This window comes from Haemorhous mexicanus, chromosome 4, assembly GCF_027477595.1.
Source record: "Haemorhous mexicanus isolate bHaeMex1 chromosome 4, bHaeMex1.pri, whole genome shotgun sequence".
NCBI lineage: Eukaryota > Metazoa > Chordata > Aves > Passeriformes > Fringillidae > Haemorhous > Haemorhous mexicanus.
This window is the reverse complement of record NC_082344.1, coordinates 29618518-29634823: the sequence shown is the minus strand read 5'-3', so window position 1 is coordinate 29634823 and position 16306 is coordinate 29618518. Positions and strand designations below refer to the sequence as shown.

General features: G+C 36.9%; 1 protein-coding gene across 1 annotated transcript in view; it reads left to right on the top strand.

Annotated features, from left to right (window-relative positions):
* PAPSS1 (3'-phosphoadenosine 5'-phosphosulfate synthase 1) overlaps positions 1-16306 on the top strand; it is a 40384-nt gene that overhangs the window by 6142 nt on the left and 17936 nt on the right. Inside the window, exons 2-7 of the mRNA XM_059844231.1 lie at positions 2502-2616; positions 4764-4999; positions 6342-6480; positions 8560-8678; positions 13336-13449; positions 15376-15487. Of these exons, the coding sequence (XP_059700214.1) occupies positions 2502-2616; positions 4764-4999; positions 6342-6480; positions 8560-8678; positions 13336-13449; positions 15376-15487 (835 nt within the window). The remainder of the gene's footprint in view (positions 1-2501; positions 2617-4763; positions 5000-6341; positions 6481-8559; positions 8679-13335; positions 13450-15375; positions 15488-16306) is intronic.

The following is a 16306-nucleotide window of genomic DNA, read 5'->3' as shown; positions in this document are numbered from 1 at the left end:
AGCTTACTGAGACAGTGGCATGGGATTTGTGCTTTGAGACTGCTCTTTATCCAGTGCCTGGTACAATACAGTACAACTGCGATTAATGAGGGAGAATGTAGCTATTACTGTGTTAGTTTGAATGGCTGTGTACATTCATTGTGCACTATATAGCTTTTAATTGAAGCACTTCAATTATTTTTTGCTGATTTTAATTCCACAATTTGCTCCCTGAGATCTCCAATTTTATGTTCTGTATAATTGTTCCTGCTATAAGAGAAAGATTTTGATTTTTTTGACTTTTTGACTTTTGTTTTTAGTCAGCTTTATTGCAATGACTTTGTGCACAAACCAGCTTTGCTTTAGGAGATAAATTATTTGAAGGTAACATGATCAGCAAGGGTAACATCATTTTGTACAGTTATAACCTGTTTGCAGATTGTGGTTTCTTCTGGGTTGATATTCAGTGTTCATCTAACTTTAGTTGCCGGACTATCACCACTGAATTACAGAGTTATTTGTGTTTAAAACCTGAACATAGGTTCTTACCTTGAGCTTCTGTTTGTTCTAATTATGAGCCCAGCCGTGTCTAGAAATGGGGCATAAAATCACACGACTTCATGGTTTCCAAATAAGTTATAGATAAACCTTTGAATAGAAGAATGATGTAGCAGCAGTCCTTGAGGCCACAAGTAGATGCCATATTTTTGTTAATTCTACTTTGTGGTGTCCCTCTCTGAAACTATGAACAGCTCTTTGCTAGTAGTCCGTAGAGGAATATAGTCCCTACTTTTTTTTATATTAAATATACTACATGTTTTCTTTTTCTACTGGCACTGATACAATGATGAAAGAGAAGATAGTGGCAATATATTTGCAAGCAAGGCAAGCCAAAGCAGCATTAAAGATACCACTAATCCCTCTCATCCCTTGCCCCCCTTCTCTCTTTTTTTCAAGTCTTCTTTTTTGTTTGATTGTTCATGCATGGTCTGACAATCTAAGGTCTTGATCTTTCACAAACAAAGTTCATATAGCCAGATACCATTAAAGTCTGGGATGATGCCAAGGCTGATCTTCCTGTGGGCTCTCTCACTTCAGATTGTGCAATGTGTTTGACAGCAGGGTCATCTTACTGAATTTATTTGTAGAGCAGGTTATTATGATGAATAGTTTTAAGAAACTTGGTAACCAGCTTTATTTTAATTAAGATTATATTTTAAAACCTCTATCTTTAAAATAATTTTTTAAAAAAGTTCCTTGAAATAATACTTTCTTTAAACATTTAGAATCTATGATAACTATCTCTTGTCTGGCGACTGACGATACCACACATAAAGGCACTTGCATAACTGAAATTTGGAAGAGACTTGCATAGTTTGCAACGAAAAGGCCTCTGAGGAGTTAAAAATGAGCCAAAGAGCCAGTGCCACCAAATTTGACAGGCATGATCTGCCCTTGGTGAAGCCAAGTTGGCAGTCACAAATCACCTCCTTTTCTGAGTGTCTTAGCATTGTTTCCAGGATCTTCTTCTCCATGATCTTGATGGGCAGAGGAGAGAGACTGGTGGGTTTGTAGTTGCCCAGGTCTTCCTTACTTTCCTATTCAAAAACAGTCTAATGTTCCTCCTTTTTCAATAGAAACTGCTGTGACTTCTCAAATATGGTGGATCATGACTTACACACATCCTCCAACACCAGTTCGCTCAGGAGCTGTGGATGCATCTCATCAGGTCCCATGGACCTGTGCACCTTCAGGCTCTGTAGAGGGCCTCAGACCTGGTCTTCTCCTACCTTGGACAATGATTCTTCATTCTCCCGGTCCCTCTATTTGACTTTCATTACTTGGGTGGTGTGACTGGAGTACTTGTCAGTAAAGATTGAGGCAAAAAATGTAATTGACTACCTCAGCCTTTTCCATGTCTCAGGTAACCATGTCTCCCTTTTCCATCCAGAGAGAGCCCACATTTTGCCTAGTCTTCCACCCTCTATAGGATTCCTTTTTGTGTTTGAGTTTGTCTGGGAGTTCCTTGTCCATCCATGCAGGTTTCCTGGCTGGTTTTGCCTGACTTCCTCTTCGTTGGGATGCATCACTCCTGAGCTTGGACGAGATGGTCCTTGAATATTAACCAGTTTTCTTGGGCCCCTATTCTATTCAGGTCTTTATCCCATGGTACTTTACCAAGCAGATCCTTGATATTACTTGAATAGAAATCAAGTCAAGCAGCTCTAGTAATTAATCTCTTTCTTATAGTTGATTTTTCTTAAGCAAGTGTTATTTGAAAGTAGTAGTTGATTACCTTGTCAGTCCCAAGCTTTACTGGAGTAGCCCAAGGGGTGTGGTTCTCTCTGGCTGACTATTCTAATTTCCTGTGCAGCCTTTGATCCATGCTGGAGCTGATGGAATGGGTATTGGTTTTACTTCCATTTTTCTGTCCTCAAGTCTTTCTTTGTGCCTGTGGATGAATTTGTTTGCTTTGCCAACTCACCCTTTATCAAAGACTTAATCAACTTCTTCTTTTACAGGGAATGCAAAGGGCAACCAATGTTACCTACCAAGCTCATCATGTCAGCAGGAATAAGAGAGGCCAAGTCGTTGGAACAAGAAGTGGTTTTCGTGGATGCACAGTCTGGTTAACAGGTACAGCCATGGATTTCTGAGGATCCTTATGTTTTAGTTACTCCTTTGAAAAACTACTCAGCTGTAGCTCTTTTTTGCATGCAAAGTTGAATGTTTGTGAAATCTAAGACCTTGATGCAATTTTATTACTATTTTTAGGTAGACTAGCAGGAAGTTGCTCTGGGACAAATTGTAACTTGAGAATATATTTTTTTTCAGTGCTCTGAGAGGGTTGGTTTTTTGATACTGTCTGCTACTTAATTCTGGTTTTCTTTGTGTGTGTTGCTTTTTTTTCCTTTATTTTTGTTTTAACCAATTCTATATCTTTGTACTGTCCATTTTATCTATTTAGAAATGAAATGCAACAGAGCTTTGTTTTTGTAAGAGTCTGTACTTCTAGATCTTTTCTGTAAAAGCCTCTTCTCTTTGGATTGTTATTGCCTCCTTGGTTTGAAATAACATTTGCCAGTGGACAGCAATTGCATTTTAGGCAATGCATACTGGCAGTTATTTTTGAAGTCAGCTCTGTAGGGCTTTTTTTTGGTAAATAGAGAAGATGATAAATACATTCTGGAAGACATTTTTAGTTTTGTAGCAGTGAGGAAATTTTTTCTGTCTTTCAAAGTTTTTGGAAGCTTTAAAATATTTCTTGTGAAGTTGTTTTTTTTTAGTTTTAGTTAAACTAGTAATTAAAAAAATAGCAAACTGTGTCATTTAATTGGCTTGTAAACCATTTAGAACATTGTTGTATTGCAACATTAAAGATCCTCACAGAGTATTAGGGAAACTTACTACATTTACATTAAGTAAAACTTATTTCCACAGTGTTTGTAAATGTGTGTGAAATGTAAAGCAGTCATTGATAACAAACTGCTGAGAGCCATTCCAAGCAGATTTGCTTGCTATCATGTATTTCTTTGGGAAAAGAATGGAGCCATTTCTGTCCCTGTTTCCATCACACGGCTCCAGCCTCTCTCAATGCTTGAATGATCTGGTGGGCTGCCTTTCTGTTTCTTCTGGTAATTCATTAATCTAATCTTGAAAAAGGTCATGATAAAAATGGGTTCTCAGTTATCTACATGGCAACATTTTCCAGTCAATGTTCTTTTTAAACAAATGTTATCTTAATGCCCCATTTCCTTTTTTTTCAGGAAGGAGGGTGATGGTAAGATATCAGGAATATGTGTGGGAAGCTAGGTTATGAAAGATGTTTGGGCAGTAATGTGAAAAGTGAAATGGACTGTAGACATTGAAGTAAGCAATATTAGCCATTCTAGAACCGTGCAAACATGAGGTTCAAAATTGTAATAGGTATTAGAATAAAAGCTGAAATATTGGGACACTCCAAGACTCTCTTACTTTGTCAGCACTCACGGACTGGGAGTGTATGGAAAGATCTTTCAGGGATCGCTTTTCATTTTTCAAGGTAACCTTTATGTGAGAGCTCTTTCTTAATGAATGTTGAGTCATAGGGTCCTAGTAAAGAGAACTGAGGAATTTAGCAAAAATGTGGAAAACCATTGCTTTCATGTGTAAAATAATAGGCAATCTTTAGAGTGGAAGTTATTTTAAAGACTTGTCAGCTTGAGGAATGTTTTTAAATTCGTTAATGTATAACCTTAACTCTTGCAATTCATTGCATGTTGGAGACCAAATGATGTGTGAAAAGACAGCGTGTGAGTGAATAGCAAGCTAATTGTGGGGACAAAAATGACAGGCCAAAGACTGCATCAGTGAGAAGTAAATGATGAAGTTGCTGAAATCTTTTGGACTGTTGTGCCTGTTTTCTGTGATGGGGGTGTACTTCATTGCTGCCAAAAGAAGACTGTTCTGTTTCCTGCCTTGTGTTCCCTCTGTTGCCTAGCACAGGCTGTACCTCTTGCCTAACTCAACACTGAGCTGATTCAACTTAGGAAATCATCAGTGAACTTACCACAGCCTTCCCCCAGATACACAAGAGAGAGGAAAAAGGGAGAAAACCCTTCACCTTACTCTCTCTTTACCTGTTGTCTGTGTAAAAGCCACTTGGCTTATATTCCAAGTAAACTTATCCAGAAGGCATTGCTGCTGATGCCTGTTACTTTGGGATTTTCATAATACACGTGTACTACAACTTGCCTTAACTTGTTCCTATGCTCATATATTTTTATTATTATTGACTATTTTAGGTCTGTCTGGTGCTGGGAAGACAACAGTGAGCATGGCACTGGAGGAGTATTTAGTGTGCCATGGTATTCCGTGCTACACGTTGGATGGTGACAATATCCGCCAAGGCCTTAATAAGAATCTGGGTTTCACACCAGAGGATAGAGAAGAAAATGTGCGTCGTATTGCTGAAGTTGCTAAATTGTTTGCAGATGCTGGTTTGGTCTGCATTACTAGTTTCATCTCTCCTTATGCTCAGGTAAGTGTGAAAAACATCTAGATGAAATGTAGGGAAAATGCAAAGTGTTGTTCAGAATCCTAGTTACAGAAATCCGTTTCTGAGCGTAGCCAGAATCAAATACTTACTTGGGGTTTTGTTTGGTGGTGTTTGTGCTTTATGGAGATGATTACTCAAAACAGAAATACTAATTTTAAATATTAAATGCTTACATTAGTTCTATAACTGGAGGTATCCTTCAGTCCATTAGACAGAAATATTACTCTAATAATGCAAACAAGCTCACATGATGTTCCAAAAAAACCTCTTAAAATTACAATATCTTGTTTGATCCATGTAGATTCCAGTACTTTATAACTATGAAGACTAAGTGTACACTTAACCTGAAGATTGAGGTAAATTGCTTTTAAAAGCAATTTTTCCTTTAGTGAATGAGTGTTGAGAGCTTTATTTTTACCAAGTGACTTAAGGGAAAAGTGTTTTAATTGCCTGTAGGTTCTTTTTACTTTATTTCGTGTATACAACATGACATTATAGAATACTGAAAATTATTTAAATCCATGTTCACATTGTTGTGTGAAGACTGTTTTCATCTGTGCATAAGAACTTGGAGAGGAGAGACAAAAAGGATGTGTAAACACCCAAGTATCTTGAAGAATGACCCAGGGACTTTAAGCTTAGGTGTTACACAGCATAAGAATGTGTTATTTCTTTGGTTAGAGTGGTGCAAACACTTTTTCTGGTAATAATTTGGGGAACTCAAACCCTACAGTTTAACAGAAGTCTCTAGATATGAGAAAAATAACTAATAAACAAAATTTAGTAAGAGAAATTTTAGTGAATTTTGGAAGACTTTTTTGTTCTCTCAGTGAAAGTTACCAATATTGTTCCAATGCTTGGCAAGCCATAAAAATAATACGATAAAATAATGCAAATAATACAATATTTTGACTACACAAGTCTTGTCAGATTAAGGAATGTAGGGAAAGCTGGTGCTTGGGAGAGAAGGGTGGTTATATCAAGAGCAGCAGATAACACCTCCTCCCTGCTGTACTCAGACATATATGTATGGATATAGAAAGCCCTGCATTCTATTGGCTGGGTTTGGTTGTGGGTTTTTCTTATAAATCAAGTTTAATGTAAAATATCTCACATCTTCCTGTCAACTTTTACCATGTGATGTACTGTAACCTAAGTGATGTACCTTGCAGGGCATCAGATAATCAAATCACATTTTTCTTTTCAAACTTTGAAAGCTTGTTTACATTGGGCTGCCATCTTCTTTAAAATGAATTTCAAAGGCAAAATCCAGTAAAAATATATGGGGGTAACCTTTTAGGATTTTTCTTCTGTTTTCTTGCAGGATCGTAATAACGCCAGACGAATTCATGAAGGGGCAAGTTTGCCTTTTTTTGAAGTATTTGTGGATGCTCCATTGCATGTCTGTGAGCAGAGAGATGTTAAAGGACTCTATAAGAAAGCCAGGGCTGGAGAAATTAAAGGTGAACCTAGATGTAATCACATCCTTTCTACATAAGTGTAATTATTGGTGTAATTAGTGAAACATTGGTGTAATTTGACTCCATGTAAGTGGATGTGCTCAAGTCTATCACCCTTAAAAAGAGCGTGGATTCAGGACCGCACTGAGAAGAAAATTGGAATTGACTTCTAACTCATGGAACTGACTAGTTAAGTGTGTAGGACAGTAAAAGGGTGGAAGTGGCCAACCCCACATAGAAAAAGCCTTGAGCACATTAAAGATTGCCATAGAAACCACGTAATGATTGAGAATTAGTCTGTCTCCTTTGTGTGTCCATTGGCCAGTTAGAAAGAGCCTAATTCTTTCTAAAGTCTTTAAAGAACTGCATTCATAAAACCTGCTAGTTTCTTCTAAAAAGTAAAACATGGCTACTGTCTACCTGTAAAGACCATTAAGAACACTTCTGAAGATACTAGCTTTTAAATCTGTGTTCTATTCTAGTGCCCATGAACTATCCTATTCCCAGCCTCAGGTTAAGATTTAAGTATAACCTGCAATAAAAAAAGCTTAGCTATGCCATCATTCATTGCAAGTATTGTTTCAAGTGCTGCTTTGCTCTGTTATGTTATAGTTTGCAGAGGCTGATGATAGATAGCTCTATATTTATTAGCAAAGCAGTTTTTTAAAAGTAATCACTTCTGGGGGTGGAGTTTGCAGATGCTGTATGAATTCACTTTAATCAGAAGTGATATAAAATTCAAGAAATCAAAGCCATTCTGTATCAGTGGTTGCTTGATACTTCTAGTACTACAGAATATTTCATGCAAGCACCAGGAATAAGTAAGGCTGATGTAAAATTTGTTCAAAATCAAAGCAGGTCGGCTTGAGGTGACATGATACAAAGACACAGTTCTGTACTGAATCCTTATTTGTGTATATTTTGTGAACATCCCTAGTATTTGGTTAATGTTACAAGCCACATAATGGAACTGTGCTCCTGAAGAAGTGGTAGTGAAGTAAATAGTGCCTGAGCAATATACAAGTGGGTGTAGCAGTGGCTGTGTCTTATGACCTATCTGATATGTGAAGGCTGAAAATTTAAACAAACTTGCCAATTTGTAAGGAAAGTCAGCAACTGTTACCATCTTTTTCTCTGGAAATGGTAATGAGACATTTTTTTTTTGTCTCGTGTTCCCATTCCTCCAGTAATCAGATCCTTCTAGAGTATACAGGTTTTGGAAAAAGTACCAGCCTTTGTTTATCACATGAGGTACTGCAGTAATTTGAATTTTTCTTTGAGGAGGGACTAAACTACTAATTTTGAGGGTATTTAAATCCAGAGGGAAAAACTGGAGTTCTAATGTTTGCATTTGTGGAGGATGCCGGTGTTGAGTTGCTGAAGCCCGGCTGATGTTCCTGATGCAGATCTGACTTGTAGTGCTGATACTCTTTGCCTTTGGGCTTGATTTTTCCTTGTTTATGCATGGGTGGTAGAATCTCCACAATTTAAAAGCAGGTTGCAAGCTAAGAACAAGTGTCACTGGTAGCTTGCACAGTCTGTGACAGCTGTTATAATAAACACAGTCATCAATCTTACATTAGCAGCTATCTTCAGATGAGTATATTAGCTCAACTAATGTAAAAGGTGTTGAAATTCCTTACTTCAGAGTACTGCTTGGTGGTATGAGCATGAATTGACATACATACTGGATGTTTGTAATATTTTTTCATCTTTTATTTATTTTTTTAAGAGCACCAGTCCGCTGATAGCATGACAAGCTCTGGGTTGATGTGCACAGTTCTTCTGCCAGTGCTCTTTTTTTTGTTCAAGTAAAAATCAAATAGCTTCACCAACAAATAAGAGCTATGTATGTACTGCAGAATGCTGAAGTTTGATGCTGTCAGACAGTGTGATTAGCAAAGAGTCTGATAAAGAAGAAACTTGCTGATTTCCCTAAGAATTCCTGTATTAAGGAAGCTGAAACTCAGTGTTCTTGCCTGTTGTGTTCATTTATATATAAGAAATCTGTCTGTGAGCAGCATTAAAGTGAAGTCATCTTTTGGAAGAAGTCACCTAATCTTTTTGTTTTATGTTCTGTAGGTTTTACTGGGATTGATTCTGAGTATGAAAAACCAGAAGCCCCAGAGCTTGTGCTGAAAACTGATTCCTGTGATGTGAATGATTGTATACAACAAGTTGTGGAACTTCTTCAAGAGAGGGTAAACAGAAGTGGAGACATATCTTAGAAACTTTTTTCCCAAGTATTTGTACATGCAATCTCAGTGTAGGTGCTGGAAAAAACAAAGGCAGTTTTTGAGACATAAAGGCTTATGCATCTTTCAATTCAAACTTTTAAACTTGTCCTATTATGTGTTTCCTTTTTAAATCTAAACAATGCACAGCATTGATCTCCAAGTGAAATAAGATTTGGACAAATGAAAAATTAATTTATATCAATAACTGGAAGGGAGAGGAGGCTGTCTCAGTTGTTACAGAACCAACAGTGAATGCTGACTTAAAAATGCTAGCAACCAATTTTAAAGAGTCTGAATTTTTACATTGTCTCTTTAGTGTACAAATTAATATATATTGCAGATGTGAAGAGACAGGGTTGCGCTTACACAGGGATAGGATCTGACTTAAGTAGGGGCTACTGTGCTTGTGTCTGCTTTCCCTTGTTTCCACTGTTTTTCTTTTACTAGTAAAAGTAGTCCTGCAATTGTGTAATGACCAGCTCAGAAAGCTGATCTTCTTGACATTGCTGAGTTGAGTTTATGGTTCATAGCTTCTAAAAAGGTAGATCTCTCTCCTTGTTCATCCCTGCAATCTACACCATCCCTTTTGAAGTCTCCGGGCCTTCTCCTGTTGCCTGATAAGTAGATTTGGCTCATTACCCAACCTAAAAACCTCACCCCCAACAAATGCCACATGGAAAACAAAACAAACAGACAAAAAACCCCCAAACCCAACTCTAAAAGGGAAGGCAGTAAAGAGATGGCTTTATCCTCTTGTAACCATGCCCCCAGAATTTGCTAATCCTCATGTAGAAGAAATGTGTTTCCTTACATTCTTATCAATAGTCAGTGGGTAGTGGATGATATTCCAGAAAACTATTTCCTTTTAATTGTGATACTTTTGCAAATAATAACTCATGTTTTTTTCTGTGAGTTGGATGTTCGGAAATTTTGGATATAGACAGTAGTTTGAGTAAATAAAGCTCTATGAAGTGTTGAAGTTGATACAAGCAAAAGACCTCATCATGCAGCTAGTACGAGTTAATTTTAATCCTCTGTGTAAGTACTGCTCTGGAGAGATTGTACTGAAATTTTCAAGAAAATTCCTCAAGGATGACTGCTTGCTCAGGGTTGCTCAGGAGATGGGGCAGAAAACTGTAAGACAATTTTTGTCCAAATCCCCATCTGAATATTATTTTGGAAGAAAATAGGAGAGCTGTGTAGGAGTCCTACCTATGAGAGGTGGCAGTTCTTTACTGGGGGGGCGGCCCTGTGCCTCCTGCTCAGAACAGTTCATAGTTATAGAAACCTATGTCACATGTGCCAGGATCGTGATCCCTGAAGGCTTGCATTGGTACACAGTGGTCGCTGCTGGCTCCTAGCCCAGTCAGCTTTGTTTAAGGCACATCTAGCACTTTTTTCCTCTTCTAAGAAGATAACAGTCTAATGAATGGCAAGATATCTTAGTGGTTGCTTAGTTCAGTGAGAGACAATGAAATCAAGGCAAGGCTAAACAGGCACGTCTTGGTTTTAGACCATATTAATGCAGTGCTATCTTGAGAATATGATTTCTGTACATTTCCTGTAGTTTGAACAAGAGGGCTTATAGGAAGGCTGGAGGAAGGACTTTTTATAAGGGCATTTAGGGAGAGGGCAAGGCTTTAAACTGATAGAAAGTAGTTTAGATATCAGGAAGAAATTAATTTCTGTGAACCTGGTAAGACTCGGGAACAAGTTGTCCAGAGAACCTGCAGATGCCCCCTCCCTGGAGGTGTTGAAGGCCAGGTTTGATGGAGCTTTGAGCAACTTGGTCTAGTGGAAGGTGTTCCTGCCCATGGCAGGGAGGTTGGAGCTAGATGATCCTTAAGGTCTCTGCCAACCCCTACCATTCTATGCTTCTATGATTCTATGAAATAAATTGTTCAGCATTATATATTTGCCACTATTATTAAAACATGTGCCAGTGCTGCAGAGAAGACTACCTGCATGCTCTACTGTAAATAACAAGGGCATAGCCAGGAGCTCAAGAGAAGCAATTTTGCAATTTTATATGGCACTTGTAAGACCTTGTGTGCATGCCTTGTCCAGATTTGTGCCCTTCTCCTTCACCCAGAAGAAAACAGACATTGATGTGCTTCTGTGAGCTGAGCAGAAAGTCACCAAAATGGTCAGAGGCTGGAGTATGTCACTGCACAAGGAGAGGCTGAGAGGAAGTGGATTTGTTCAGCCTGGAGAAGGCTAAAGGAGTTCTTGTTGCAGTTTCTATCATCCAAGTCAGAGAGTATAGGGAAGACTGGTGAAGACTTGTTTTAGAGGTGTACAAGGATAGGATGAGGGGCAGCATGCATGAGAAGAAACATGAAAGATTAAAATTAGACATAGGAAGAAAAACCCTTTTGCTATAAAGATGGTCTATTACTAGAACAAGTTGCTTTGAGTGTTTGTGGATGCTCTGTCCTTAGAGATATTAAATGCTTAATTGGCCAAGGTCCTGAGTGGCCTGCTGTAGTGCAACCAGTTTTGAGCAGGAGGCTGGACTAGATGATCTCCAGAGGCAATCAGCATCAGCAAAGAACCCACCACCTCAGTGTGAGGAGGCACGTTTTCATAATGAATCTTGTTTATTTTTTTTTATTATTTTGTCATTTTCCATATGAATGCCTTGTGAAATAATAAATATAGTGGAATATTCTGTAACTTGTCCTTTGGTAGGATTAAGCATTCAGTAAAACTGATGCCTTAGAATGGTCACTAGATGGCTTGCTAGCCTAACATTTTCCTAATTCCTAAAATTCATGCAGTTTAAAGATGCATGGATTCCTTTTGTTGCTGGTTTTCTTGTTTTGTTGATGTTTTTTTAATCTAAGTTGATGTTTTAAGTGCCACTTTCATGTGTGCAAGGGAGTCTAGGTTTACTAATCCTACAAGTTCTCCAAATGTCAGACTCAGTTGCTAGAACTGTCTTCAAGCTGTTTACATTTGTATAATGAAGTAGGTTGTTGACAGAAACTGTGTTGTGAAACCTTTGTTTTGCCCATTAGTGGGACATTAAAACCAGGATAATACTTGAAGAGATCTTTTTAATAGGCACGTTTATTTTAAGCTGTTGATGGTTTGTAAAATTAGGACATCCTAGCCTGGTAATGAGCCAGGGTCCAGAGGGAAATCTGTGAAGCAGCTTAATGTGCACTCCATCATTACAGTGTTGCTTACAGGAGGCAATACCTTCATTTGATTCTGGGGTTGTTGTTGTGGCAGGAGTCTGCTGCAGCTCTCCTGGGCTGTCATGCTGCTGCTCAGGCAGAGAAAACAAAAGGCTGATTTTGCCTAACTTACAATGTATTAAAATCTGCTTCCAAAATGATGTCTGATGTGTAATGAGCCAAGCTTTTCCTTATAAAACACCATTTCTAAGTGTTAGTTTAATTTGTCTTCTTTTGGTGCATCTTTGAGCATATGAATTATGCGACAGGCAGTGGGACTCATCATGTCTTGTTACTCCCTTAGTCATTTTATCTCTCACTTGTCAGCCTATTCTACTGCCTTTGTTTTACTTTTCATGGAGGTAGTGCCTAAGGTCTGATAAATGCGTTAAAATTCCTGAGCTAACTGTGTTTTCTACAAGCATACTTATTTATTCTACCTTGCATATACAGGGAAAGTAAAGATAATTTAATTATTGTTTGTTGCTCCAAGGGGGAGCTTTTTTCTCCAAAAGTAAAGCATTATTTCTCAAACACTGAAAAATGTGTTTTAAAAAGAACAGTCAGCCTCTTTCCACTGATTTTTTGCACTGAACATCACTGGAACATTTGACTGGATTTTGACATATTGCACCATTCGTTGTTCTTAATAGTTTTATCATGATGATCTTCTCTCTTCTTTTAATTATGGTTTTATCTTTGTGTTGATCTCTTCTAACAAGTTTAAAGTCTTAAGCACTGTGGAGTGATAATATCTTGTTTAATACACATGGAAGAGCACTGAATTTTTTTTTCAAATAAAAATATCTTGGTTATAGAGCTAGATTTTGGTTCATTGAATATATATGCACAGATGACATCACATTTAAATATTATAAGAGTTAGTATATAGATGAAAATACTGGTGTTATAGCATTAGCTGTAGGAAATAATTTTAATATGTACTTCTGTATTAATTTTCAGTAGAGAAGGAGCTTTATTTATTTTGCCTTTGTGTTACCTTTTCTAATGTGTCTAGTATAGTGAAAGACTTAAATTCATAAATGCTTAGTCTCTAAATCTTTTCTTACTTCTTCAGCATGTGTAAAAGCATTGAGTCTGCCTTTCTACTGTAGATAATGTAGGCATTAATGAGTCGTAAAAGCTTAATTCAATTCAGTAGTTAAATATTTACTAGATAAATGTTATATGGGTTACTTAAGGTTTAGGGAAAAAATCTCTTGTCAGAATGTTTCACTTTAGCCAGTCTGCTGGCTTGAGTAAATAGCAATATATCATAATCTTGGAACAGTGCTGGCTATTAATTATGCAATTTTTACTCATCTAAAAAATTCTTGCTGCTGTTTAGTGCAACATTAGAATTTTACTTCTTGATGTGTAATCAGTGCCCAAGAGGCATTCTGAGCAAACATTAAGTTCTGTTTATTCCTTTTATACAGGACATTGTACCAGTGGATGCCTCTTACGAGGTGAAAGAGCTTTATGTGCCAGAAAACAAGCTACAGTTGGCCAAAACTGATGCTGAGTCTCTGTTAACCCTGGAAATAAATAAGGTATTGTGTGTTCAGGTGTCTCATTGCTGCAGTTGAAGGACAGTCTGATCTGTTGCTTAGTGTAAATAGATGCAGCTGAAATACCTGCACTGGTTACAGAATACACCTTGATGGACTTTTTCCCTCTTTCCTTGAGTGAAAGCAACAGCATCTGTTTTTTTGTTTACTTACCAGAGATAATTGATCTTCATACTTTCGTGAATAATGTCTGGTATAGTGTTACTTAGTTTATACCCACCCTGGAGAAGAAAATTGTAGTGATTTCCTCCCACGCTCCCTCCAGATCCATGGATGAAACCATGCCTGGAATGTCTTGTATGAGAAATTGTTTCTAGAAGGATTGCTTACTCTTTTTTTAGTTTTCTTACAGAAACCATTTTCTTGTGACTTGTAATTGCCTAGAAATATAGGGGAAATACTTACTACTTCTTGATTCTTCCTGTTGGTAGCCTTCAGCTGAACAACATTAACTTTTAATATACATACCAAACTCAAACAGTTGCAAATATATGACCTGATCTAGTTTATTGCTTTTTTTTTTCTGATTAGAATGGACTTGTGCTGTGTTTCTAGTTTACAGCAGAGTGAATATAGAAAAGCGTGGAACAACTTGATCAACCCTATTCTTATTTTGGTTAAATGCATTATTTTTCAACTCAGATCAATTAGATGAAGCTGCTTCTGGCTGTGTTTTTGTTCTACCTCATTCATTTTTCTGAATAACTGAGCCTAAACACACATAACAGTGAATGAGTTTTTGCACTGGTGTTTTGATGTTATTATTAGAAGTTAAAGCTAAGCATTTGATCTAGGAGCTGACTAAGGTCAGAGTTCAGCATCTATTGTGAGTAGACTTTGAAGGATTGGGGTGACATATTAAGCATTGAACTAAGCAATTTTAAAATTTGCTTGGTCTTCTACTAGTAATGAATATTGATACTTCCTTTCACTTCCCACATTTTACTAATTTTTTTTTTTGCATGTATCTGTGTAAAACTATTAATTGCTTTGTTGAGGAATGCACACTTAAGGTCACCATTATTATACTTCAGTAGGGTCCCATTCTAAATTGTTCCCTATCTAGAAAAACAATTTCTCCCTCCACCCCCAACCACTGGCTTGTTAAATATCAATCAAGTATCTAATGTAAGCTTGGGAATAAACTCTGTTTTGTCCTTGCCTCAGTGTAATAAAATTAGTCATGCCCTTTGCAAAAGAGACTTGCACAAGCAAAGCCTGTCCTTGTCAAAAACTTGGCCAAGTCTTAGTAATGCACATGCAGAAATAATGGAGACCGCACACTAAGTCCTAATGTGACTGAGTGCTAAGGAAGGAAATTCTGTGTAAACTGATATCTCATACTAAAACAAGTACTAGTCCAGAGAGAATTTTACTTCTGGATTGTCTCACTAGTTTATGGGAAAAAAAAAAAATTCTCATTTGTTTAAAGATTAGACCTCTTATTATTTATGCTCATAATTCTGTTGTGGTTTTTTTGGTGGTAATTATGTCTATTGTTATTATTTTTTTCCTTTTTTTTGCTTTTTAACATTTTTGTTAACTTGCTTTGTTAGATAAAGGCAAGTGGGATTCTCTAATTTTAAGATGAAATTTATCAAGATTTACAAATAAAATTTGTTGTTGTGTGTTTGTTGGTTTGGTTTTTTAACACATGAAAATTTGATCCAGTGTAGGGTCTGGAAAATAGCCAAAAATATGAACAGTGAGGAACAAGTTGGTTCTTTTTCCTTACTTGTAGAAACTTAGAATTATTTGTGATTAAAAATGGTAACACTGAGAAATCTTTCATTTGTACTGTCCTGCATTTTAGAATTAAAGCATGATCTATTATGATTAATTCCTGATGCCAGTAATTAAGCAGCAACTTTTATCTGCTCTAAGTCTATCTCTTAATTTCTTTACAAGGTGGATATGCAGTGGGTACAAGTGCTAGCAGAAGGTTGGGCGACACCCCTGAATGGCTTTATGAGAGAGAGAGAATACCTCCAGTGCCTTCACTTTGACTGTCTCCTTGATGGTAGGGTAAAACACACCATTTGTAAAACTGAGCAAACTAGTCATACTTCCAAAATATTTTTGATGCTTTGCTTCTTAGTGCTGGTGTGGTAACACATTATGAGGCTTGTGTACAACTTCAGGTCTGGGATAAGGGAATAGAAATATTGTAGTAACCAGTTTTAAATGTGATAGTTTTATTCTTTTTATACCTACCATCATATTAGACTTTGAATATTTTGTCTTTTTGCCTTTACAATTTTTTTTTCAAATATCTTAATTTCTGAAAAACATTTAATTCTAAAATGCATACTTCTAATTTGTTTTGAAGAAATTTATCTTAGAATTTGGAATTGCAATTTAATTGTTGTTTAGCTCTGTGACCAAAAGATTTGTTTGCTGTTAGTAATGAAGGAAAGGACAACAAACTGATTTGAGTGCTGGAGCTGTTGCAAGTGTGAAATCAGAATCTAAATATGAATAATTGTCACATGTACTTGAATTACTATGATTTAGTAATTTCCTGGGATGATTTAAATGAATCAATTTTATTTTGCATTACCAGTTGGCTAAGAACTTTGTTAAGATAGTAAGTCATAACATCCTCAGATTTTGGAGTTTGATTGTGATCCTCTGTCATTTTTCATTTATTCCTCTTTGAAGGCTGTTTTACTCCAGCCTTTTTCCTATATTCATGCTTCCTTTTGCATCACTCTTGTCTGCTAGAGACCGAATAGCAGAACAAAAAGAAGTCACTTTTCTCTCAATTCTGTAATACAGACATCTGTTATCCTTCTTATATTTCTTAATTCCCTTTTGTCTAGGTGCTATCCTATATAGC